The sequence below is a fragment of the Pteropus medius genome, unplaced genomic scaffold, assembly GCF_902729225.1.
Source record: "Pteropus medius unplaced genomic scaffold, Ma_sr-lr_union100, whole genome shotgun sequence".
In the NCBI taxonomy this organism is placed as follows: Eukaryota; Metazoa; Chordata; class Mammalia; order Chiroptera; family Pteropodidae; genus Pteropus; species Pteropus medius.
Window position 1 is genome coordinate 9,698,697 of NW_024340699.1, and position 26,714 is coordinate 9,725,410.

Sequence of the window (26,714 nt, forward strand, 5' to 3'; positions counted from 1 at the left end):
TTTCACATGCCTTGTCACATTCGGCCCCTTATGAGGACCATGAGACATGGGTACGTTCACATCCAAGTGGCCAATTTGGAATTTTAACCCAGTTCAATGTGGTTATAAAACTCATACACCATAATGCAGCGGTTAAGAGCAAGGGTTTCGGCATCAGGCAGACCTGGATTTGAGTCCCAGGTCTGGCTCGTACGAACTGTGTGGTCTCGGGTAGATTACCTAACAGTCTCAGATTCTTTGCCTTGAAAAGGGTAGCAGTGTGGAGCTCACAGAGTTTGGGGAGGGTCGCGGGAGACAGTGTCCCTGAAACACTAGATACAGCCCTGGTACCTAGGAACCTGGTACCCATGTCTCCAGAGGGAGGGCATCCTGGCTGACCCATGTCTCCAGATGGAGGGCATCCTGGCCGACCCATTGCCTCAGACCAGGCTGTGTCCTTTCCTCTTAGGACTAGGGAAGAGTCATTAGGAACCGTCTAACTTTTACTGAGCACCCACTGCACGCCAGCTGTACCTCCGTTCATTATCTCCTCTAAATCTCACAGGAGCTACACAAAGTAGGGATTATTCCTACCATTTCCCGATGCAGAAACTGAGATCAATGAAGGAAGCATGTTACCAAGGCTACACACAGACCTCTAATCGGAGGCGCTCCACCCTCACCTGCCTGGCTTCCCAGGCCCCCCTGCAGAGAGAAGGCACCCACCCCACCCCTGATCCCAGGGTTTCTGAGGCGCCCACGTTGGCCCTTTAAATCAACTTTCGAATAAGCTTTTTGGATTTCTTATTAGAAGTTAATGCTTGCTCACAGCAAAAAAGTTTAGAAAATACACGTAAGCAAAAGGCATGTAACAGCCATCCATAATCCCAACCCTCAGAGATAACCACTGCTAAAATTTTTATGTATGATATCCGAGAGAGAGAGAGAAAGGATAGATGATAGATAATAGATAGATGATAGATTAGATAGATAGATAGATAGATAGATAGATAGATGATAGATAATTTCCTATTTTACAAGATTTTTTTCCACTTTTAAGGAATATTTCTGAGGAATAATCTAAAGCATGTATGGGATTACCCACAGCCCTAACCCCGGTCCCATTACTTCCTACCTTCCTACACTTTGCCTAAATAGTTACCACATCTCTTTTGCATATTTAATCTCTCCCTCTCTCTTTTAATTATAACTACCAGTACCTATTTCCCCCTGCAGGGTCATGGGCTAACTAAAATAAGAATAAAGAAAGAACTTACTGACTAGCTAGAAAAAGTCTTCCAGTCCTAGGAAATTTTCCCCAGCCTTAGAGTATTCTTAATGCTATGGAGCCAGGTCTCCAGCCAAGACTGACTCAGCTTTTGGCATTCTAAATAGGCATTACCAGACCCCTTGGCATTCCAGCTGAAATTTCAAATATCTCAAATCGTAGGCTTTATTAACTGATAGGGCGAAACGGATTTTCTGCCCTTTCCTGCTCTTGCAGAGAGCTGGGACTGAGTCTGAGGTCTCAGGCCTGTTTGATTAATGGAAGCCTTCTGCTGCAGTGAGCCAGCAAGGAGAGGAAGGATGCAAAGCCTTCGGGCAGAGAGCTAGCCCTGCAAAATTATGCTCCACGAAGTCCGTGCAAGTGGAGAGGGGATGAATGTGTCTCAGTTCTCTTATGACTGATACCAGCCCTCGTTGGGTGGTTAGTACTGTAACTTATAACTCTCCACTGGCTTCTCAAAAAAATACCCCTCTGTGCTGTATTTTGCTGCTTACCGTCCCTAAGGCTGTTAACATGGACTCCCAAGGCCCAGCATAATAGGGTCACGTCCACCTTGCAATCCTCTGTCCCTTGCTCACGCTGTCACAGCCCCCAGACACACCAGCCTTCTCTCATCTCTTGGAACAGGACTCTCGTTTTCCCACCGCGGGGCCCTTGGAGAGGCTGTTCCCTCACTCTCCACCTGGCCATTCCCCTGTCGTCCATCTGGCTCAGCATCCAGAGTTTGCTTACGGCTAAGTCTTCCTGTTTAAGTTCCCATGGCCTGCCATACCTTTCCTCCATAGCACTTGGCTCAATTGTAATTCAGATCTATTCGCTTAATATCTGCCTCCACCCCAGGACACACATCACTCCTGTTTCTCATTTGATTGGCCAGCCTTGGTCACATGATCACGCCTACCATCAAAGGGGCTGGCAGTATACCCATGCTCCTCAGGGAGGAGCCCCAGAAATAGTTGATGGGGAGCACTGACGATCACTACAATATTATATTTGGTTTGAAAACAAAAGTTTCTTCCTACAAAAACATCATCGCAACAAACACAACAACTAATCACCCATTGCACTCGGCCATCTTCACAATAAAATAAATGGCATCTATTTATCATTACCCTACTCAAAAATGTAATGTTTTTAACTGAAAAATAAAAAAGGACTGGGAGATGGATGCTACTATTTTACTCCTGAGAGCACTGAGTCTTGGAAGACGGACGTGGCGTGTTCGGCTCACCAGCTCTGAGGCTGCAGAGCTGGGATTCACCCTGCCTACTTTGACTGCAAAGCTCACCATCATTCCCCTCTTGCTGATGCTCAGCTGGGCTGCCGCCTTCCCGGACCACCCTATGTGAAACAGTGCTTCCCAGGACCTGTTTCTCTCTGCTCATGTAGCTTTGCTTTACTTCCATCCACAGCACACGTCGTCACTTCTGTTCACTGCTCTCCTCGCCACTGCTTTCTCCCCAGCGCCTCAAAGAAAGGCTGGCACGTAGTAGGCACTCAGTAATTATCTGACCTGAATTTAATCCTGCTCTGCCAGGAATCCAGTGTGTGACCTTGGACAAGTCTGGTTCCCTGTCTGGGCCCCCGAAGCCACATCCATACTCTTAGGGGGCAGGATAAAAGCATCTCTCCGTAATTCATATGCTCTGTGACTTACGCAACTTGTCACCCAGAGCGAAGGCTGTTTTCAAGCTCACAAAGTTGGAAATGCTAAATGGATAGCAGAGTGCTTAAGGCGGGGGGCCCCTGAACCATTGGTGACTCCCTTCCTGCCACCTTAGACTGGGCTCTGCAAATTCTCAAGTGTAGAAAGTGTGAGAAGCTTGGGTAGAGGAACTTGGTCCCTGACTTGCTGAGACGGAGAAACAAACACAGGACACAGGAGTGGGCCCATGAGAGACCCATAGGACCGACGGTCCCTTATACCAGAAAGCATTTGACTGTTGATCAGATGATGAGATCAGTCTTTGCTAGTCGCCATCTTCGTGACCTCGGGGATGTCTCAGAAGATCTCTGACTCCATTTCTCCCCATGAAACGGGAATAATAACTTTTTTTCTTTCCTTTCTGAACCTCAGTTTTATCCTCTGCAAAATGGGAATGACATAACACTTACCCCACAGGAGCTAAGCAATGCAAAAAGTGCTTCATAAAATATAAGGTAAAAATATGCGGAACCAGAACCTGTAAGTCTACTCCATCCTTGATACACAGAAGCAGACATTTGAGGGCATGGCCTGAATCTACATAGAGGTCCTCTCTAACCACAGGGTGTCCTTTTTTCTCCATGTTGCTCGGGACCCCCAAAATAAAATTCTGTCATACTTCTAGATTACCACAAAAGTCACTTGGAAAAACACGGTATGGAGAGGGGCTGTTAAACAGAGATCACAGACTAGGCAGGTAATTTAGATAAATGATGATAAATAACAACCATTCCTCGGTCTTAGTGTGGAGAGGCAATAGGGAGTAGTGGGGACTGCGGTTTACTAGAGACCACATCCCCTGTCTAAAGCCAGCAACCGCTCCTCAGATCCAGCCGGTGACTGCCATGCGACAACGGGGGCCTGAAAGCTTTAGCTTCAGATTCTAAAGAGAAGCCAAAAATCCATCTTTTATGTCTAGTAAATGTTGGCAAGATTCACAGTTAAAAGAAGTGTGACAGCAACTTCACCCTCTGGGCTACCAGATGATGATTTCCGAACCTAACCGTCTAATGGTGAAAGCAGCCACTAAATTAACCAAATGCTTTCCGGATATTCTCTTGGGCAATTCCCTTTTTCCTATTTAGCTCCTTGTAGCTCTCTGCACTCTTAGCAAATAATAAGCACTATGTGCAAAGCGGATACTGGACATCACGGAGGGGGCAGGAAACCAAAAATAAAAACCAAATGAAAACAGGGTCAAGGCACAATCTCCCCAGCCCCACCCTTCCCACCCCACTCTGGTAAGGAAAACTGCAACTCCCAAAGGTAGATTTTAATATCTGCTGGGTGATTCTTAGAGACGGCTACAAGGCAAGGTCAAGGAGCTTTTGGAGATGAGAGGAGTCACATACTGGGTGAAGGTCTCTGTGAGTACTCACCCAGGAGGCAGCCTGCTTATAGGGTTTGGGAGAGGGGCTGGGATTCTGGCCAGCTGATCTGCCATGCCCCTTGGCAGACAAGCTATAGGGGTCCGGCCACACCAGGAGATTCTCCGTGGGCTGCTGCAGTAAAGACCGCTGTGGAACTGTGGGAGTTCATCTTCCTGGTGCGCAAGTGCGCAATCAGGGCAGGAGTTCTCCCCACGCCTTGGGAACGGGGCTTTCATCCCAGAAGACTCCTGCAGGGCGGCAGGGCTAGTGGGTGCTGCTGACTGCATGAAGAGAGACGCCCCTTATCCTCCTTGCTTTCTCTGTGTGAATCCAGGGGTCTGCACAGGCCCCTGGGGTTCCTCCAGGTCCTGAAGACGATTTAACGGCACATTATTTCAGAATCAAACAGAGAATAGACAAACAAGTAGAGCTGTCTGTAAAAACAGGCCTTTTCTTGTTTATATTAAAATTTCTAAAAGGTTGTGGGGATGTTTCTAGAATTATTGTCTAAATTCTGAAACACTTCTCCAGAGAGTAGCAGGTTTTGAACCAGGGTAGTGGCTTTCCCTTTTTTTTTTTTTTTAATGATGATTTCATTTTCCATTTTTATTGGCCCTTCACTGATTGCTCCTGGGCGCTCTGACTGGCTGTGACATGTGCTGACATTTATAGAAATCAATACATTAATAAATCACGAAGTTCATAATGTCCGATTTGCTTCTAAATGAGACAGAACTATTATCACCACAAAGCTACACATAAAATAGACCCAATTGTGATGTATTGCACAGTCTATTCAAAGGCATTTGAGTGGATAACCTTTCCCCAAAAGAAGGAAACAATCAAGGCCGAATAACGTCATTAATAATTCAAGGTGTGTCTGCCAAGCCTTCATTTATTAAGTGCACAGTTAAAAGCCTTCTGAGCCAAGTCTGGGCGATGACACTTTGCCATCTACTCCCTGCTTCTAGGCAGGAGGGCGGGCACTCACCGACCAACTGGCGGCAGCCCTTGCATTTGGCGCTTGGTGTTCTAGTCGAGGGTAAAATCCAGTTCCCCTCCCCAGCCACGAAATGGACCGAAACGATACACACTCGGACTATCGGGATGATTACGGGCAGAGGACGTGGGGCCACGTAATAGCGCAGGGGCGGGAGAGGCGTGACGTTGTCTCGGTGGCGGTTGGTTATTATGTCCACGGACTCGCACGCTGGGCCCGCGTCTCGCGTCCACGCCCGCTGCCCTGCGCCCTGTACCGGGTGCCCTGCGGACCGAGGCGCTGGGCGCTCTTTCATCCAGAGCGCGCTGTTTGCTTATGTCCATAGCAGTTAATATAGGTTGATAATATTCACTTACGACACTTAATGTCCATCCAGCCCGAACTGGCAGTTGGGCGCCTCTGACAGAGTCAATCACAGAACGACAGATTCCTCCCCCGTTGAAGAGAAGCGCACTTAATTAACGAGATCCATCAGAGAGGGCAGAACCATGGCCTAGAAAGTGTTTAACAGAGGTGGTTATGGGATTCTACTGTTGACAACGACCTTTAAAATCACAGTCACAATACACTATCAGATGGGTGTGACATTTTTTGAGCACCTACTGTGTGCATAGAGCTCTTTACATATCTTATGTCATCTAGATTCACAGCTACAAGGTGAGTAGATTAATAACCATATACCTCCGAGGGACAGTGAGATGATAAGATCAATCGTAAAACTATTACCATGTTCTCCGAGCTTACAAGACGGGCACTTAATCCGAGGATACACATCTACCGAATTCCAGCAGAAGCACCTTGGCTAATCTCCATGATTTCCCTGCCTGTGGTTATTCTATATGATGTGCAGAAGTTTATTCTCACGTTAACAAGAAAGAAAGGTTGGATCGCGGGGGCTGAGCCCGCTTTATGAAATCGGTCCTCAGGCCTTTCGCACTCTAATTTGGGAGAATGGAACATATGCCGGCTATTCCAAAATAGCGGGAGTAACGGATGGAGCCGGGTCAGGCTGGCGATGGATCGTGCACTTCCGTCCCCGAGTCCACACCCTGTGACTTCACGCTGGTAGCCTGAACTAGGCTATGGTGAGAATATTCACATCAGGGAAAATGGAAAATGGTACCCATCAGGCTTTTTCTCTCTCCCAAGAGCCAGTGTTTAAACTTTTACCGGCCCAGGAAAGCAAGCCCTCTGCTTGGAAACCATCGCCTAGCAGGTTGTGAAGTTATCTGAAAAGCCGCGAATTACCCTTCAAAGCAGACCGGAAGGCAGGTGTTCACGGCTTAACCTGACCTTGGTCCCTGGATGAGAAAACTCTCTGCCAACCTGAAGTAAGTCCCAGTCACGTGGCAATTTTACTTTTCCTTTGAGTATTCCTTCAACCTCTCTCTACACCTTCATTTTTCCATCTTAAAACTACAAGCACCCTTGTTCCCTGGACACTAGCTTTCCCTCTTCCTCCTCATTTGCAATGAATTGTCATTTTTTGCTCCTCAGTCAAGAAGATTAGCCAAATCCCGCCCATGTAATCCTCTTATTTCTTGCGGAAATCGTCTAGACCCATTCATCCTGGGCGACATGCCCTCTGTCCCCAGCACAGGGCGGCCACCGCTCATTAACCAGCTACCTCCTTGTCTGGAACTTCAGGGCAGTGTCCAGCTGAGACCAAACGAGAAACAGTGGGTGGTTTCCCCATTGCTCCGGAATGCTAGCTGGGGACAGGATTTGGGCCTCATTTCACTGATTGCTCCCTGGAGCTGTGGAGAAGGCTGGCGCTGCCTCAGAAAATCATGGAAGTTTCATCCTGGGGCACCAGTTCCCGACAAAGAGGTCAGCTTAAAACATCATCTAGAGACTTCCGCCTGTGGCAGTGACAAGACAGCGGTCTCCACGTTCCTACTTTGCAGCCTTGGCCAGGGCCTTAGCTTTGGGGATGAGAGACACAAGGGTCCCTAATGCACGTGGCCTTGTCCAGGTCCTGAACACTGCACAGGGCTCCTTTGCTCTGCCAGCCCCGGGATCGAGATGACTCACTTCTTTTCCAAGAGTTTCTTGGTTTTTGCAATCTCGCTGAAACAAGTGTGAATGTTACCTTGTCACACAACCAACAGAATTGTGACTTTTGCCACAATCCATGTAGTGACTTTGTGGACTTTTAATAATGGCATTACATTTCAGACAATTTCTACCCGCCCCCTCCCCTACCCAGTGCCCTTTCCAGAAGCTGCAAGGTGCGTCTGACACCCTTCCCTTCCCTCACACCCCACCCATCCAGGGCGCTGACCTGAAGGCCACATTCGAACACGCCCTCATTCAGGGAAAAAAAATCAGAGAACTAAAATACACTGACTATGGAAGAATTTTCAACTCATTCGATCTGGAAAATCTCCCATCAAATGGCAGTGGCAGTACTCAAAGATTTTTTTTTTTTTTTTTTTTGGTAAGATTCTTTTCCAGAACATTTTCAGGACCGAGGTATAAATGAATGAGAAATGTATAAATTCAATTTTGCTTAAAAGGGGCAGGAGGGTTAAGAGAACAAACGCTTGGAGCAAAACATGATTTGAGTTTTATTGAACCGAGAAGCCTGGGAAAAAAATGTCTGGAACACTCAGAAAATCTTTATCAAGGCTCAGCTCAGCCCTCCCGGGACTCATCGTGAAGTTTATAACATTCGGAGCTGATGAGCTGTGTGTGCCGTGTGCGTCTGAGTGAGTTTACGACTCACCTCCAAGCCCGGGCTGTAGGAATCCCGGCCTCCAGGATTATATTTCGGCACCAAACGGAACTTGTCTCCCACTCTGCTCCATGAGGCACCATCAGGATCTTCACCTCTGATTATGTTGGGGTAAGTCGTCAATTGGAAAGATGATGCTCATCCAGAATAAACCAATCGACCATGTTTAAGGGGAGAGGAAAGATCGCAGTCTCAGATGCCAGCTTGCCATCACCAGTAATGCAACCAACATAGTTCAGGCAACATTCAAAATGGACCTCTGGACTGGAAATGGACCTCTGGAAACGCTAGAGATAGGATTTCGAGAAGAGACACGGCATTCCATTTTAAGCACACTGTCACCTAAATTATTCGCCGCTCGTGTACATCATGCTCTTGTAAATTTCCCTCGAGGTAGAGTCTTAACTGCATCCCACAAGTTTCAATATGGCATCTTTCCATTATCGTTTAGTTCAAGATGTTTTCTAATTTCCACGAGATTTCTTCTTTGATACATGAGTTACTTAGGAATAAGGGCCCTATTGCTTGATTTCCAAACATTTGCAGATTTCCGCGTTTCCTTTTTGCTCTTGATTTCTTGCTTAATTCCACTCTGGATAGAAAACATTCTGAATAATTTCAGTTCTTCGAGCTTTGTTGAGATTGGCTTTATGGCCCAGGAAATAGGCGATGTTGGTAAATGTTCTATGTGCGCTTGAAAAGGACATGTGGTATTCTACGATTGTTCTTAACGAGGCCAGGTTTGTTTATTGTGTTGCCCACAATAAACAAACACAATAAATCGGTACACCCTTACTGATTTTTTTTTTTGTTCGATCAGTTACTGAGAGAGGTGTCTTTAAATCCCCCAATTATGACTGTGAATTTGCTATTTGTCCTTTTAGTTTGTCAGTCTTTGCTTTGTACGTATTTCGAAACTATATTATTAGTGCCTACTAATTTAGAACTGTTACGTCTTCCTAGTAGATGGCCCCTTTCGTTATGAAAACTGCCTCTTTCTCTCTAGAAAAGTTTCTTGCCTTAAAGCCTACTTTACCTAATGTTAAAATAACCAGGCTGCTTTTCTTGATTTGGGTTCGCATCCTGTATCCTTTCCCGCCCTTTCCCTTTGACCTTTCCCGTGTCCTTATGTTTGCAAGTAACATTTAGTTAGGGTTTGCTTTTTGTTCGAACATGGTTCTCTTGTACTAAGAGTTTCCATTTGTCTTCGTGAGCCTGCAGAAAGCTCTGTTTGGGTCTATCTTTTGGCTGTGGCTTTGGCTGAGTTTCTCTTCCTCTGTCACTTAGGAATGATTAGCAAATGCCTTGAGGGAATAAGCAGCTCGGGCTATCGGGCTCATGGCTCTGTGGCCCCCTAGTCTTGGCCCCTCAAGTCCTGAATGTCTTAGATACACTGATCCAGTTTTTGTCTTTCCAGATTTCTGAAGGTTCTGCTCATGTTCTTTGCTCTTAGCAGACGCTTTTTGCTCAGTTTGTCAACCTCATGCCCACCACTTATAAATCAGCATACACTTTGAGTTGAAAAGCAGTGTCGCTCATCAGGCTCACTTTAATGAGTTTCTCTTCCCTCCAGAATCATGGCTTCTAAAGTGCACGCTACCTGGGGAGCTCACCAACGCCCCCAAACGGATGTGGCATTTTTAAATCCTCTTTTTCTGATTGTTCTCTGTGAGAGGTCAGCTCTGCCGCAAGACAGCTCACCCTTCCCAGGACATTTGGCATCTGTGCCTGTGCAGATGCTGTTGCCTTGTCCCCTCCTCCTTCAAGACTCAGATGAATTGTCATCTCCCCTTGAAGCTTTCCCTGTCCCCTTCCCAGTCCCCTGCCATCCGGGTGGCATGAGTTAAGAGCTTGCTCCTCTCGGTTCCCGGCGTCTTAGCCATACCCACGCTGCTTGGGCTGACTTGCCACTGAAGAATTCCAGGCCAGCAATTCACAACGTCCTACAAACAGGAATGTTACGTTTGGCCCATGCCGTATGTTGTAAGTGTTAAACTCATTGATAAACATCAAAGAATCAGGACACAAACAATCTTTTAATGGTAGTATCTCTTGAAAAATCTCAACATCTGGACTCACTGGGCCTAAATTCTACGTGACGACAACTGGCTGTGGCATGTTTAGGGCAGTGAAATTATTCTGTAGAATAATGTAATGGGGGATACAAGACATCAGGCGTTTGTCAAAATCCACAGAGCTATACCACGTAAAGAGTGACCTCTCATGTAAACTGTGGACATCAGTTAAAAAGAGATCGATCTCGATTCATCACTCGTAACAAATAGACCACACCAATGCAAGATGCTAATAAACAGGAGAAACTGAGGGGGTGGGCTATGTGGGAACTCTGTGTTTTCTGTGCTTTTTTTTTCTGTAAACCTAAAACTGCCCTAAAAATAAAGTCTATTAGGAAAAATGTAAATGCTGCTTAATCAGAGTGATAAAAAGAGGGCAACTAAATCGAGCAAAGTAAGTTTCTCCCGTGAAATCCGGGTAAGGAGACGAGCAGAAACAGCAATGGCCACCCGCCCATACTGCCAAGTTGAGGGTCAGCAGGACAGTAAGCCCATCCTCTCTGGGAGGTGACTAAAACGTACTCAAGGCGGTGGCTGGGCTGCCTTACACACTCTTGGTCGGGAGGACTGGAAGGACAGGACGAAGGTCAAGTAATGACCCTCGGAGGGAAACCAGACAGATCCCTCAATCGAACCCCAACGGGAGGGCAGCAAACACAGCCCCTACTTCCGGCTCTCTGGGACCCGCCCCCACCCCAACTCCTCCACGCTCTGGAAGATTTTCCAGGTCTGATGTTTTGTCTTATGTTTTATATTCAGCATAACAGGGAACTTCACCTGCATCCACTCTGCCCAGAGGTCCTAACGTGCTTTTTCGTTTTCCACCAGCCCTATTCCTTTTCTGCATCTTTCTTACTTATCAGCCTGAGAAGGGAGGAGAGAAGCAGACTTGTCGATTGTAAGCTCCGTGAGTGCAGGGCCCAGAGTAGTTTTCATTCGCCGGAATACGCGTAGTGGACATTCCATCGATAGTTGCTGAGTGAGTGAATAAAGAATCCTGCCAGACGTGCAGCTTCAGATCACAAAGCAGCAGAGAGGGGTAGTGGGGCCTCCCTGGTGGAGAGGCTCATAAGCCACTCTTCCATCAGACGTGCAGGCATTTACAAGGCCCGTTGACACCCGTGCATCCTCTGCCCTGTGCCATCCCATCTCTCTTCCGGCTGCATGGCTGCATGGCTGCGGGCATGCTGGGTGAGCCCCTGCTGGGAGGTGTGGGCATGGCAAGGTGACTCTCACCTGCTCTGACGGTGGGCAGAGGACAGGGAGAAGGGCAGCCCAGCTCTGCCACAAGACCTTTTCACGTACGTCGAGCTGGCCAGTGACCTGGACACCCTCGGAGCAGAATCTCCATGGGAAATAAAAGTGTGTTTTGCATTTTTGATGAACGGATTTGGTAAAATGTTTTTTTACTTTTTCCTAGACATCGCCTGGTGGTATTACCAGTATCAGAGAGGTAAAAAAGTTTAAACTAACTTGACTACTTTAGTCACATTACTTTTAAAGGAAGAGCTTTTTAATCAAATATGTATTTCGTAATTAGTCTTCTCACTCACCAACTTTCTGTACCTCTGTTAACAGACCCCGCCTGTATAAAAGCAGATGGAAACGTTCTTTTAGAGATAAGTTATAGGAAAAGCTTTGCTCCTCTAAGAAACTTAGATGTTTTCCTCTCACAGGCAATAAAATATATGTAAGCACACAGAGCCAATTTGTAGTTCAAGTGTAGTAACTGTTTAGAACAAATGACCTAAATTTCTATATTCTCTTTTTCCCTGCGGTCTTGACCTCCTAATCTAATCAACATTTTCTGAGGCAGTTTTTCTTATTACTTTGTCTCTTATTATTTTATTATATTTATTTCATACAAACAGTCCTTTGTGAAATAAAGTGGGACGTGTTTAAACAAACAAATGAGGGAGGGAGAGAGAGAGTGGTAGACCGAGCGAGGTGAGGCAGGGGAGAGGGAGGCAGGGGAGAGGGAGGCAGGGGAGAGGGAGGCAGGCGACAGGGTAAGTGGCTCAATCAGGAACCAACAACTGAAATGTCGGCGGAGCTAGGAAGGTAGCAGAAATGAAATCGGTGGGCCAGAGGAGAACGGAGCACAGACTAGAGGTTCCCTTGGAACAGCCACTGCTCAACTCTGCCAAACGATCGTCCTGTGAGAACTCAAGATCAAAGGTGTCAGATAATCCCATTTTCCAAGAAAAATCAGGAATCCGAACTTATACATGAATCCCCCTCATCTTTAAATATTAGCGATTCGTTCCAAAAAAATTAATGCACATTTTATAGGTCCAACAAGACCTATCTTTGGGCTGCGTTCATGCCCAGGCCTGCCATTTTGTAACCTCAGAACTAGATGGAAGGGTGTAAAGTCCAACCCAGAGATCCCATGATGGAGAAAGTTATTTTCCAAGCCAAGGAGAAGATCATCATGGCCATGGTCTTTGGTCATGGTCATGGACGTGGACCTAACAGAAGAGACGCCTCACTAGGGAGGAGATCTAAGGCCTGGGCCTTGGTACCACTCATAGTCGAAGGGTCTGACTGGCACACAGGCCAGAGCTTGTTAGGAGCAGAGCGACTGCAAGGCTGGATACGAACCAATTCGCAGTTTGTGTTCAAGGAAAGCAGAAGCCACTGCAGGGGTACATGGGAGCCAGATCTATAAAAGACCCTGGACTGGCTGGATTCTAGGTCCAGTTCTGTCACCAACTGACTATGTGACCTAGGATTCAGGCAAAGCCATTTAGTGACAGATTCTGGAAGCGATCACCTGTGCTAGAAGCTCTTAACATAGGTCCCATGTGCTTAAAAGATACAGGAACTCACTGAAGGTACGGGCAAAGTGCCATGATTCCACACGTTTATTTTTCTGGGGGGTCTAAAGCTTTCATTCCGCACTCAGAAAAGCCTGTGACCCCAAAGCACTAAGGCCCACTTACTCTGGCCCATGTTCTCCAGGCCCTCCTTCAGCCCGGGAATTTCCTGCGCAGCCTCCTCTACAGCTGGCTATTCCATCTCGCTTGAACTACCCCCAGTGACAGAGAGCTCATCACGTATTAAGGAAGAGAACTCTTCACCTGTTAAAACACCCATCTTCCTAATATTCAGTTGGAGAGGGCAATGATCCCCCACTGGCCACCACTCACAAGGTTTAGTGAGATGACGGGCATGGAAACATTTTATAGATTAAAAGCAATTTACAAACAGAACTAATTCATTCTTGCTATGCACTTATCACCATAGTATGAAATCTCTAGGCTAATTTTTATCTCTATCATCCAAACTCAGTTGACTTAGTAACTGGCTCATCGTTATTTTCTATAACAATAATAATAATAACAAGCGACATTTGGCCTCGGTGACTCTGAACAAACCTCAGAAGCAACTGTCAAGCAGGCTCCCCACCTGCTCATTCCATTTCCTCCTCCTCTACCCAGGGAGCTGGGCCACCTCCCTTCCGTTACTGGGACCACCCGATAGCACCCGGGGACTCTCCAGGGGGCAACGAATGGGGAACGAAAACCTCTGCAGCCCCTTCTGAAGTTTCTTCAGAATATTCACAGTGGCCTGAACCATGAGGCATCGACAGAAAGGAAGTGGGGGGCTAGTGTGGGGAAAAGGCACGCTGCCATGTGGGCGCCCCAGAAGGTCGCCACAGTACAGACAACTTCAGTTGGTGTTTTCCGTTCACATGTCATCACACAAGGGTCACCATCAGCACATTTTTACAAAAGAATAGATTAAATTTGAAAATACAGGTGTACACCTGACATTAGTGAAGGAAAGTAGTAGTTCATAAAATTTGTGCTTCAAATATTTCATAAAATTTCACTTATCTGGATGGTGATGAAAAATGCAGTTCTTACTATGAAACACAATAAGAAAAAAAAAACGGAGAAGCACTGGTCTGAGCCTGTAATGCCCACGTGCTGGCTTCCTCCCGGCGTCTTGAGTCCCAAAGGCACGAATTTCCTTCCTAATGATGTCACTACAGCCCAACGATGAGAGGGTGATGCGGACGCCAAACGAAACAAACACTTGTCAATTCCCAAATATTCAGATATTACAGAATCTGATGTGGAATGGATCCTGCTGCCTGTACAGCAAACGAATCGCTTGTTAATAAAGCCCAGTTCTTAATGAAGTGGGTTTACTATTTGATATTTCAATAAAAATGAGACGACATTGAAAAAGAAATCTTTTAAGCTTCTAGATAGGACAAACTTGGACAGGTATAATAGACACCTTCAAAAATACATCATTTCTTCCAAAAACACATCTCCGTCTTCCTTATTTACATTTTAATATCTTTTAGCTCTTTTCACAGTGTTAAATATCTGTGCATTTTTAATATAAAATTGCTATTAAATCTAATGCTAGGAGATTTAAACAAATAATTGGATTTGTATTTTAAAATGAGTTAAAATATATGTGTATTCTGCATTATACATATGTCGGGGGAAGGTTGTCATTTGTTTCTTTGAGAATCAGCCCTTTGATTAATATAGAAATGCCGCAGTGTTTAGGTAATTGCTACTTGTCGGCTACAAACATAATGACAATTAAAGGCTCTGTAAGAATTATGAGAAAATTGGCCAGGTGCAGCTGTATTGTATAAACAGAGTATCTTATTTATGTTGAATAATCTGCCTTACTCTCAACAGAATAAGGTGATATGTATTGCCCAGCACATAAGAAAGAATACGACAAAGAAATGTTTCAAATGTCCATTTTCTTAGGGAAAGATACAAGATACAAACTCACTTTGGAAGGAATTCACCTAAGATTCCGTTCCTAATGAAATCAAGGTACCAAAAAGAAAAGTGACAACTGCCTAGAGAATCTGGTGCAAAGAGGCTGACACCGATTACAAAGGTGCACAGTATAAGGCACCTGCCCACCCTGTTCGCTCAAACAGAAACTCAGCCGGTCTCTGCTCCCCACGGCCGCGGGGTGTGATGGGAAGGGGGGGCGCGGCACGTGGTGGGGGGCGTGTCCGCTCCCAGCAGCCTGCCCATCTCATCGCTGTTCCTGCCAGCCCAGATTCACTGTCATTCTGCATATGGATGACATGACAGCAATGGGCAGAAAAGGTTAGACAGCAATCGATTCTTGATAGGAGTAACTTTATAGCAAGCATTCCGTCAAGACCCAGAAGAAAACACTCACTTTACCCTTCTGTGATGCTACAATGTTGGAAGTTCCGATTATTTGCATTTAGGGATCCTTCAATAGGAGACGGGCAGAGTTCTTGCTTTCATCGACTGACAACTTTCTAAATAACTAGTGCAAAATTACACTGCAGTGTAGTACGTGTAGGAGGAACAGTTAAACTACTGCTTAAGACGACTGTTTTTAGACCCCTTTGAATGCTTCAGAAGCTTTCTGAAAAAAAAACAGTAGTTCCCATGTAAGTCATTTTTCTACCATTTAAGGATACCTAGTAAATTTTACAAAATAATATTGTTTGATATTTTTAAATTAATATTTAACATATTTTAAAATTAATATTTAACATGCCATAGTTTGAACTTTTTGCTAAGCGACCCTAGCCTTCCTCTAGTTATCCCAAATGGTGAGAGTTTACACTATGTTTTTTTTACATAGATTTGTTTCCTTTTGCTGTTTGGAGGACATTACTCTATCTACTCACTTAACCTGCATCTCCAGAATATTCAGATGGATCAGTGGGCGGTAAAGTGAATATGCAAAAAAGTTACTTCAAAAGAAAGGGAAACGTTTTCACATGGACTCATTTTTAGCATGTCTGCCCTCGTCTCCACTTGGAACATGTTTTGTCTCCAGCTCGGAGGCTCCCTCCCCATGCGGTGTCTGACACACCCAGAGAAATGCCTGGACTGACTGTGACACAGAAGGCAACTGGGCAGGGGTCCCGGGCAGGAAGGTCATCTGCAATGTGACCCCAGCCCATGACCCTATGACCCAGATCACCCTTTTGACAGCCCAGACTGTGACCACCGAGGTCAGCCGCTCCAATGTCATCTCCTCTGGTTCCAGATAAGATCGAAGATGAGCTGGAGATGACCATGGTTTGCCATCGGCCTGAGGGACTGGAGCAGCTCGAGGCCCAGACCAACTTCACCAAGAGCGAGCTTCAGGTCCTTTATCGAGGCTTCAAAAACGTAAGACCCACAGGCCTCCGAAGGCTCAGGCGGGCGTCCCACGTGGGGCTGAACGGTCCCAAATGCCGAGGGGGCCCGTCAGGGAGTGTTTCCATGTGTGTAGTTGTAAAGAAAGGTTAATTCTACAAAGGGATAGGAGAGCACGGTCGCCTGGCTGGAAAGAGAGACTCCAGGCAAGAACGAGACGGTCTCCGTGGGTGGGAAACTGGCCGCCAGCCCAGAAACGTCACGGGATGGCGCAGTCTCAGAGAAGTCACCCTTCCTGCGTCCCGACCTTAGCAAAACCGACTCTCACTATCGATATCGTTGGCGGCCCAGAAGTAATGGGGTTTAGGTCTGCCAGTGACCAAGCTCACAGAGACTGACGCGTGAGCCTGAATGCCACTGTCCTGATGTACCGCATTATTTCATATATTAAACCTCATACCGGCCTTGTTGGAAGGTCCCGTTGGCCTCATTTGATAGATAAGGACATGGAGGATCAGGGACAGACTCGCCCAGAGTCACAAGGCTTAGAAGTGGCTGAGCCAGGAACCAAACCCAGGTCTTTCTCATCCCAAAGTCCAAACTCTTTCCACACCCCCGGTGCCCATTCTCTAATAAAGTTCATCATTTTGCGAAGCAACTTCAGTCCTAAGCTGGGGCTGCTTCCCAGCCACCCACCTGGGAGACAAGGAAGTCCCTGCCCACCAGAGGCCACGAGGAACCCCAGACCCCAAAGCTGGGCCCAATCTACTCCTCCGGGGTTGGGCCCGCGGACGCGCCCACTGACTCTGTCCCCTCACGCAGGAGTGCCCCAGCGGTGTGGTCAACGAGGAGACATTCAAGCAGATCTACGCTCAGTTCTTCCCTCACGGAGGTGAGTCCGACCTTAGAAAAGATCCCACCCCGCTCCCTCTCCGGTGGGCAGCCTTCCTTTCTCCACGTTTGTGTTCATGCACCTTGTTATCTGCCTCCACCTCAACGTTGGGGAGACAGAGCAGGAGTCCCCCCTTATCACGAGATGGGGAGTTTACTGAAGCGTTAGCAGAAAAAAAGCTCTGAAAACAGACTCTCACCAGGAGAGGAGAGATTGACAAGGCAGCATTATACAGTCTCCTAACAGCTCTAGAAAACAGGTATTTTCATCCCAGACGGGGGCAGCTGCGTCTCAGAGAGGCCAAGCGATTCATTCACGATCACACGGCTCGGGAGTGGCGGACCGGGATGAGATCCCATCGGTGTCTGACGTCAAGCTTTGTCACCTTGACGCCACCATTATGCCACACACTCTCCATCCCTTTTCTTGCAACAGTTGAGGCAAGCTAGAGTTTTGAAAAAGAAGCTTAGTAAGTGCCAGAGGCCCTAAAAGCGAACTAATCCAAAAAGATGCGGGGAGCATAAAGTGCTCATCCATCTAGGCGAGCTGGTGGCCGGGCCTACAGCCGCCCTACTGCCCAGCCTGGCTCCTGCGGAACCCACTCTGAAACTGTGGGCCTGGGACATCCATAGCTCTTCCTGGGGCTTCCGTGAATCACATGCCACCATACTTCCTGCCCCCAGAAGCTATCTCCTACGGGACCCTTCCCCGGGTCCTGAGGACAGAGAGACCCACAAGTCCCAAATGCTTCTTGGGCTCTGCTTCTCACAGGCTCTTCAGCAGCAGACAGGAGCCTCACAGGGTGTGAGACCCAGTACAGAGCCCCTACTCAAGCTGGGGGGGAGAGGGAGGGACGCAGTTCTGACCCATTCAGGCCTGGAAGCAGCCATCATTGAGTTAGTTCTATTGAGCTATTCTTCACTGAGTTTTGACTACGTGGCGGGCTTAATGGTGGTTTTGAGGATGCGACTATGTGAAAAGGTACATATCCTTTTACAGACATGGTAAGAGCTAGGTCTTACTGCATCCCGTTGCACGGAGATAGGAAACTGAAGCTCAGAGAGGCTGGGTGCCTGCTGTCACACAGCCCTGCGGTGACAGAGCTGCTCCCCAAGCCCAGCCTGCCAGCTCCGTAACGAGTGCTCATTCCATGGCATTGCACTGCCACTCGGAAGAGCGTCTCTACAGTCACCGTGTCCCTCATCCATCAAGGGTTACACACACAGGCAGGCAAGGGGGGGTCTTTCTCTGGGGGTGGCTAGGTGAGGGGCAAGGGCCTGCCTTGGCTTCTGCTGGAACTTCTCACCTAAACCCCAGGAGAGCCAAACGGGTCCCCGTTCACCCAGCGGCCTTCCCACTCCGTGGTTTTCTCCTTTCTCTTGCCCCAGCGTCACCCTCTTCTCTTGCTTACCGATCCTAAGTGATCTCGCTCCCCTCCGAGCAGCCCCGCCCCCATCACCGGCCTCTCCTTCTCTGCCTTGCAGATGCCAGCACCTACGCCCACTACCTCTTCCACGCCTTCGACACCACCCAGACAGGCTCCGTGAAGTTTGAGGTACGCGTGTCTGGGGGACTCCCCAACTCCCCATTCCGTCTCCCTCTAGACCGTGGGGTGCTGGGGAAAGGGTCGCGTCATCAGATGCCCTCGGTCAGGACAAAGAAACCTTTATCTTTTTAGTAAGCATTTCCTAGGGATAGAGAAAAGCAACTTTCCAGGAACGCAGGGCCTCGAGGGACTGACGGGAACAGTCTCCTACCTCACGGACACACGGAGCTGGCCGTGTGGCAGGCTCTGTACCAACGCTTTGCGTTTACTAGTTCACGTAATCCTCACAATAACCCCACGAGGTAGGACACAAATGTTTATTACCAGTTACAGAAGAGGAGGGAGAGTAAAGCAAAGGGAGACTGAGCAGCTCTCCCAAGGTCGGACGGCTACTAAGTGGTAAAGGAGGGATTTGCACTCAGGTTGGATGTGTCTAGAGCCCACGGTCATAGCCGCTAGACTGTACCGCCAGTCATATGATAATCACAGCCCCGGCATAAGGCGGCTCCAGAGAAGGCTGCGTTGACCTGTGTCTGGAGGTGTTAGCATGCACAGAGCTCCATTCTTCCCCAAGCGGGCTCCTTCCCAAACAGTGGGGCAGGGTAGGCAATGGAAGGGGGCGGGGGAGGTCCCTCATTGAACTCGGCCATATCCTTCAGGGCACAGAGGACAAGGGAGATACCGTTTTGTAAAAGCAGTCTCAGAGCCGGACGCAAAGACAGAGCTTTACCCCACCCGATGGCCGGGTGGTTAATGTCACTCATGTCTCTTCCACTTCTCAGGACTTTGTAACCGCTTTGTCGATTTTACTGAGAGGAACTGTCCATGAGAAGCTAAGGTGGACATTTAATTTGTATGACATCAATAAAGATGGATACATAAACAAAGAGGTAAGTGAGCCGGGGCCAGGGACTCGAGGGAGCTACGAGGACGGCATCTAATCAAATAGAGCCCCAGTCGTAAGGATGAACTTGTCTGAATGAGGAGAGAGTGGCTTTGGGGCCAACAGAGCTGGTTCCTGGAAAAATGAGGAAGGTCACCTTTGACCTCCCCGTTGCCCTGCCCTGCCCTTTGCCCAGGCACTGAGAAAGGATTAAGCAGATTCATTCATTCCCGCTGGGTCACACATATTCGGTGCACATTCTAAATAGGATATAAATGATTTATTTCAGCATAGAGTTACTCTTCCCGGAGGAATTTGCATTTTAACAGGTTGACAGCCACAGGTTAAAGTTAAAAGTTGGGGTAGTCGAATTGCAGATATCACCTGGAAGAGAAAAGGGAGATTTTTTTGATGAAGAAGAGAGTACAATTGGATCGTGTTGGCCGCACCCTATTTTGCCTGCTAATAAAATCACAGAGCGGGGTGATGGCAGGTGCAGCCCTCCCTCAAGAACTCATCGTGAATAATTTCTGAATCCTCATGGCTTGATACTTTTAGAGCCTCAAAGGACACGTGGTGTCTCTCCGGTGAAATACTCAAAGGTCTATCTCAAAACTCACTCTGGTACCTACTGCATCCAGGCATCTGTCGATAGCATCCTGTGATATTCTACTTCCTGACCTCCGACATCACCTCAACCCTGCTAGGTTCTTTCCAATTTTTATTTCTCAATCGTTCCATAATGTATTTGCTCGATATATATTTGAGGGCTTATTAGGTGTTCCAGGTGCCGAAGATAAAATGGTAAACAATCCTCAAAATGTGCAAACCCTAGTATCCACTAATAGCAGATGTGTTCAATGAATTCTGGTAAATACAACAATGGAAATACAGGTGGCCATTTAAAATCATGCAAGAGTAAAAAGATGGAAAAATTCATATGATACATTACAGTTTAAAAATCTGTTTATAAAATAGTAGATTGTATAATATTATACTGAGTAGCTCAGCTTTATTCAGATGTCCGCTTTTGTTTCAATAAAGTGTGGTCACAGAGACAAGTCACCTGATATAGAAACAGCCACCTGGGCCCAACCATTCAGAGGAATTATAGAGTGGGGAGAGAGTCTTCCAAAAGTGGAGCGTGGGGCAATCAGTACACAAACATGTCCACCCCAATCCCACACATATCCCCTCGCTGAGGATAATGCTCAGGGAGAGGTAACCTGCCCAAGAGCTTCTGAAGGCAACGAGAATTTTCCACCGCCCTCTCTGTAGGAGAAGGCTCCCAGAATATAGCCCATTCAGCTTGTTTTCTAACTCCCTCTCAACCAGCTGAAGAAAATCCCTTGAGTCAATTTCATTCATAAGGGGGATATTTCATTCACAATGGTTCCCACACTGTGCTTCCATGCCCTCTCCAGGAGATGATGGACATTGTCAAAGCCATCTACGACATGATGGGGAAATACACATATCCCGTGCTCAAAGAAGACACTCCGAGACAGCACGTGGACGTCTTCTTCCAGGTAGGTGTACGCACCCTGACATGAGCTGTAAGTTCAATGTAGATCAGTCCACTCACGGCGTCCGAACAGTGGTTTGTGTCCACACCACTGTACTATTCACTGTACGAAAGAGAAAAGAATCGCAAATATATTGTTCTCCAGGAACAGACGGTCTCATTAAGCAGACCAGTATATACTACCGAAGAGAACAGGAACGCAAACGTGATATAACACAGATTCTAAGTTCCATAAAAATTCGTGGGGTATCTGAGGAAACACAGAAGACATCATTGAGCGCACGTGTGTAGGTGGTGAGCATTCGTGTCTGGGGAGTAAGGGGAAAGAAGGTTGGAAACCGTGGCGGGATGGACTGTGAGATCTTTAAGCTGGAGAGTTTAGCCTTGCTCTGGTAGAGAGGGTGGCCGGTTTGACCCATGAATAGAAGAGTAGAAGATCACGGTGATCATTTAGTAAAAAATTAACCCAGCAGCGGAGTACCAAAGAAAGCCAGAGTTCATTCTAGTCTAATCCTCTCACTTTGCAGATGAGAAAAACAGGCTCACAGAGGCTTAAAGACTCACTCGAGGTCACACAGTAAGCGACAGAGATGGAAGTAGAAACTCTCCTGTCCGGCGTTCCTTCTGCCAGATGGACAGGCTAGAAAAGAGTGGAGAAGACATGACAGGCTGTCAGCATACCTTCTAATTTTAAGGACGGTCATGTGCTGTAACCAGGGCCTGGGTAGAGGTGTCCGGCCAGTAAACGACCAGAGGTGTCTGGCCAGTGAATTCTCTGGGCACCTTTGGTTAGTCAAAAGTAAGTTTTGGGATGCAGATTACCAGGTTATTTAAAATGCTTCCTTTTGTGTCTTTCAGAAAATGGACAAAAATAAAGATGGGATTGTGACTTTAGATGAATTTCTTGAATCCTGTCAGGAGGTAAGGAGAGATCTCAGGGCACGGTATCTGTAAATCTAGGAAAGGAAGTATGGGGCGTGTTGACACCACCCCAGGTCAGAGCCACCACCAACACCAATACCTCCACTCCCTACAATGACCAGTGGTTGGTCTTGGCCAAGCACAAGCTGAGTCAGACAACCTAAGAAGCCCAGAGGGGTCTCTGTGAAACTACAGACTTCCCAAGTTGGCTACACTGTCATTTTTCAACCTGCCTCTGGCTTGCTGACCCCACTCCCCAGATGATGAAGGAGTAGCTGGAAAAAAAAAAAATCTAAAGCTGTGATTCTCAAAGCACAGTGTGCAAAAGAAGTGCCTGGATTGGTTTAGAAAATGTACATTTTCTAGGCTTCAATCCCAGAGACTCCAGATCTGGGGTGGGGATTCCAGAAAGCTTCGTTTTTAACACAAATGCCCTGGACCTAGATTGATGCTTCTAAACCTTTCATGTGCAAACCAAGCTCCCTAAAGCTCTCCTTAAGATGCAGATTCTCACCTGGTAGGTCTCCGGATGGGGCTGGAGCTGTTTCTTTCCTGACACTGTCCCTGGTGATGCTGATGCTGCCGGTCTTTGGACCGCAGCTTCATTATAAAGGACAGACCGGCCCCAGAGTCCACCAGAGACTAAACTAAAAAGAACTGCTTCCATCTAGTTTAGAAAAATGCATTGATGCCCCTACCTTATTTCAGAAAGGTACACAGTTAGTCTGAGCTCCGCCCAAACAGAACCGCAAACACCAGAAAGCAGGGGAGAATTTATTAACGCATGCTGAGCACCTGCCGAGTTTCAGGTACATTACATGAACCTCATAACAAGCCTGAGAGGTAGAGGTGCTATATCCAGCGTGATGATCCAACTATTTTATAACTAGAATGGACTGAGAATTGACCACTCTGAACCGACCTTGACCCAACGCCCTAGAGCAGTGCCCTAGCGGACTTCTGCTAAACGGCTTACTAACCTGTTAGTGAATGGATCCCTGGGTGGTCCAGGGTTCCTGAGCGGGTTACCAGGTAGCCAGAGGGGAAGATGCTGGGAGGATGGTGGGCAGAGGGGGAAGGAGGCTAAGGTCAGCAGCTATTCACCAACAGGTTAGAGATATTTCAACATTCTAATCATAACGAACTGGCTGAGCAGCAGTCTATTCATCATACTCATTCTAAAGAAGAGAAAAATGGAGGCCCCGCAAGGTGAAGAGATGTAGCTAAGGCACAATAAGTGACAGAGATGGAAGACGAACTCCATCCTTCTAATCTTAAATACCATGCTGTAGTAGGCTTTTTTTTTTTTTACTTTGCTTAACAGTGTTTTAATCAGTGTCTCACATTAGCGACTTCTATAGCTATTCATTCATTAACTCACTTGTTTTCAAAACCTACTCTATAAATAGACACTATGATCAATGCCATTTTACGCATGATGAAACTCAGGCATGAAGAGATTAAGTAACTTGCCTAAGGCCACTCAGCTGGTCAGTGTCAGAGCCAGGAGGAGTCTACGCAGCCTGACTCTAGAACCGATATATATGCTTAATGCCTAGGCAATAATACGTCACTGTTCTAGAAACTATTAAAGATTTCATATACCCAGAATCAATTTTCATCCTTGTTGGTATTCTTATTGTAGGTTTGCTTTCCGTTTCATTAATTTAGGCTCTAAATCATTTCCTTCCCTTTGTTTGTTTGTTTTTAATTCAACTCAATTCTCTAGGTTTTAAAGAAATAAGTTTTCCTCTACTGCTTTAGCTGAGTACTATTTCAGATCCTCAAAAATTCGATGTCGTATTATCATTATATGTTAATTGAAAATATTATCTTCTCTGACCCATGAAATACAACTTATCAACACTAACGACAACAAAAAAAAGAAATTGAAACTCTGAATAGTCCTATATCTATTAAAGAAAAAAATTGAATCCGTGATTTAAAACTTTCCCACAGAGAAAATGGCAGGCTCAGATGCCTTCACTGGTAAATTCTTCCATTTAAGGAAGAAACGTTACTCATCTTAAATAAACTCAGAGAATAGAGAAAGAAGGAAAATGTTTCAACTGGATTTATGAGATTATAGTAACTCTAATCTGGAAACTTGACAAAGCCATTACGAGATTAAAAAATTTCAGGCTAATAATATCCCTTCTGGACATAGAGGCAAAAAAAAAAATCAAATCCGGCCATATGTACAAAGCATAATACATCATGAAGAAATGGGGTTTATTAAAGGAATGCTAGCTCGGTTTAATATTCAAGAAATAATCAATGTAATTAATGACAATAGAATAAAAAAGAAAAATATATATATGATCATCTCAACGGATGTAGAAAAATCATTTGATAAAATGCAGTCGCCCAGAGCTGCTTAAAAGAAGCAATAGTCACCGTTTCACTAGATCATTCACTCCTTCCAGATTTCCCAAGGTGCTTCTTGCCTTGTGTCGGTCGGTTTCTAGGTCCCTACCACTTGCTCTCTGGTTCCTCACACCCCTGCAGAGTCCTTTCTCCCGAAAGTTTGCTCATGGGAGGAGCCTCAGAGAATTCTCACCTCTCCCTCTCTCCCTCCCCCGCTTCCTAGGATGACAATATCATGAGGTCTCTCCAGCTGTTCCAAAATGTCATGTAACTGCGGACACAGCCATCCGGCTCTCGGAGACGTCGTACGAGCACCGCCTTGACACCCTGATCTGCCCTCGTTCTGATCTTACACGCCGACTCTCGGGACAGAAACACCTCTTACACTTTGGGAGAATTCTCTGCCGAAGACTTTCTGTGGAACCCAGCGTCACGTGGCTCAGCCTCTGATTGCCAACTCTTCCTCCTCCCTCTTCTTGAGAGAGACAAGATGAAATTGGAAGCATGCTCATCTCCTCACACTGCAGCCCCATGGAAGGTCCCTCTGCTTGAGCTTAAATCGTCATGCACACTTTTCTGCTTGCCCCCAGCCCAGTGCTTCCAGGTCCAGCAGACCTTGAGGTATCTGGGAGCAAGATGACCTGAGCCAAATGCACACCATCCTCGGACGGCCTCCCAAACCAACGTGCCTGTTTCCCTTCCTTTGGTTGGAAGAATGAGCAACATGAACTGCCATGACTAGATTGGGGGAGCCAGCACCTAACGTAGGTAGGATAGGACTGAAGTATCACGCATGGCATCATCTGGTGACCCAAACTGCCCACGGCCTTTGTCCCCAGAGGCAAGGACCGATGATGATTCTCTCTCACACCAGCATCTGTGCTGGAGGTGCAAGGCCCTCGACTGCCCAGGAAGGGAGCCGATACCCGGTGGCCCACGCCTCCACTCCATCTCCTGCTATAGCTCAGCACTGCATGTCCCTTCCCGAAAGCCTAGAATGCCTGCAGGTTGCTGTAATTTTATACCATCTTCTAGTCAATAAACAGAACTATTTCTTACACTCTTAACCTTCACTTCTTCCATGACTCCAGGCACGTCGTGAACAGGGAAGGCTAGTCCATTCACTTGGCATCCAGTTATCGGTACTGCCTTTGTGCCAGGCACCACGTGATCCTCCCCAGCCCCCCAAGCAAACATCCAGCTCAAAAGCAAATACTGTGACCGCATGCAAAACTCTTCACAACACCTCCCTTCCGACCATATTGTCATTCCCAAGACTCTGTCGTGTAGAAAGTCTGGGGCCTCGTGCGGTGTGGCTGGGACACAGAGATGAAGAGGTAGCCAACATCCTGCTGAGGGACGTGGGGTCCAGGAGTTGATCGAGGGCCTTCGGCCTATAAGCAGCAACTTACTACTTATGTTGGACAGGATGAGTCTTGTTGTCCTTATTTGATGTCACATTAAAAAGACTACGAGCTAAGAGTGGCATTCTTGAAAGGAAAGCAATTTACTGAACTACTACGTGCTCGGTGTTGCACTAGGGACTTTGTAGACATTTACTTATTTCATGCTCATAGTAGAACATTCTAGAAGGTAGAGTCCTGGTTTTACTGGTGAGGACACTGAAGCTCTGAGGAGACCTGGCTAAGGTAGCACATCTCTATAGATTAAACTCTTTCCACTCTATCCTAGAACCTTCCTAGGGAAGTCTGCCTCGCCCCGAGGAACTGAAGGTACCTCCCACAAATCTCATTCACCTGTAGTCAGTCCAGAGATGCTTTGAATCCAAACAGCAGGTGAGAAAACACGCAGAGAAGGGAAAAGCCTCACCTACCCAGGGATCGCTAGCGAGAAACGGCCGCCACATATCGCGCATGCGTGTAATACTCCCAGTCCGCTTGCCATTGACCGCTGCTTCTCAGGGCGGGAAACTGAAGGGGCCCAGCCCTGCTTCTCTATTTGGGCTTCCCATGTGGTCATCTACGGCTGCAGGGCATGCGGTTGGCCCCCAGCAAGGCATACACTTAGGCCCAAGCAGAGGATCTACACTTGGGACCCTTCCCACGTGCCTCTGAACCTGCATCAGGAGGCTGTAAAACATCTAGGCCGTGGGTTTTCTCCCAGGCTGCACATTGCAATCACCTGAGGGCTTGAAAAGTGCCAACGCCTGGGGCCCACCCCAGACCAATTGAAGTAGAACCTCTGAGGGTGTAGCCCCGGCATCAGGATGCTTTAGAAGCTGCCCAGATGATTGCGATGTGAGTCCAGAGCCAAGATGGGGAACTCGCCACACCCAGTGCTAGGAATGAA

At 47.0% G+C, this 26,714-nt stretch overlaps 1 protein-coding gene across 2 annotated transcripts in view; it reads left to right on the top strand.

Moving 5' to 3' along the window:
• The window catches only part of KCNIP1 (potassium voltage-gated channel interacting protein 1), a 260,707-nt gene extending 235,243 nt beyond the window's left edge, over positions 1–25,464 (top strand). The window contains exons 2-9 of one of the 2 annotated variants that reach the window (XM_039877635.1): positions 11,575–11,607; positions 16,179–16,303; positions 17,093–17,162; positions 18,647–18,717; positions 19,491–19,598; positions 21,016–21,120; positions 21,975–22,037; positions 24,628–25,464. In XM_039877635.1, coding sequence (XP_039733569.1) covers positions 11,575–11,607; positions 16,179–16,303; positions 17,093–17,162; positions 18,647–18,717; positions 19,491–19,598; positions 21,016–21,120; positions 21,975–22,037; positions 24,628–24,675 — 623 coding nt within the window. In that variant the 3' untranslated portion in view covers positions 24,676–25,464. The remainder of the gene's footprint in view (positions 1–11,574; positions 11,608–16,178; positions 16,304–17,092; positions 17,163–18,646; positions 18,718–19,490; positions 19,599–21,015; positions 21,121–21,974; positions 22,038–24,627) is intronic. The other variant, XM_039877637.1, reaches the window with a different exon arrangement.
• The last annotated feature ends 1,250 nt before the right edge of the window (positions 25,465–26,714 follow it).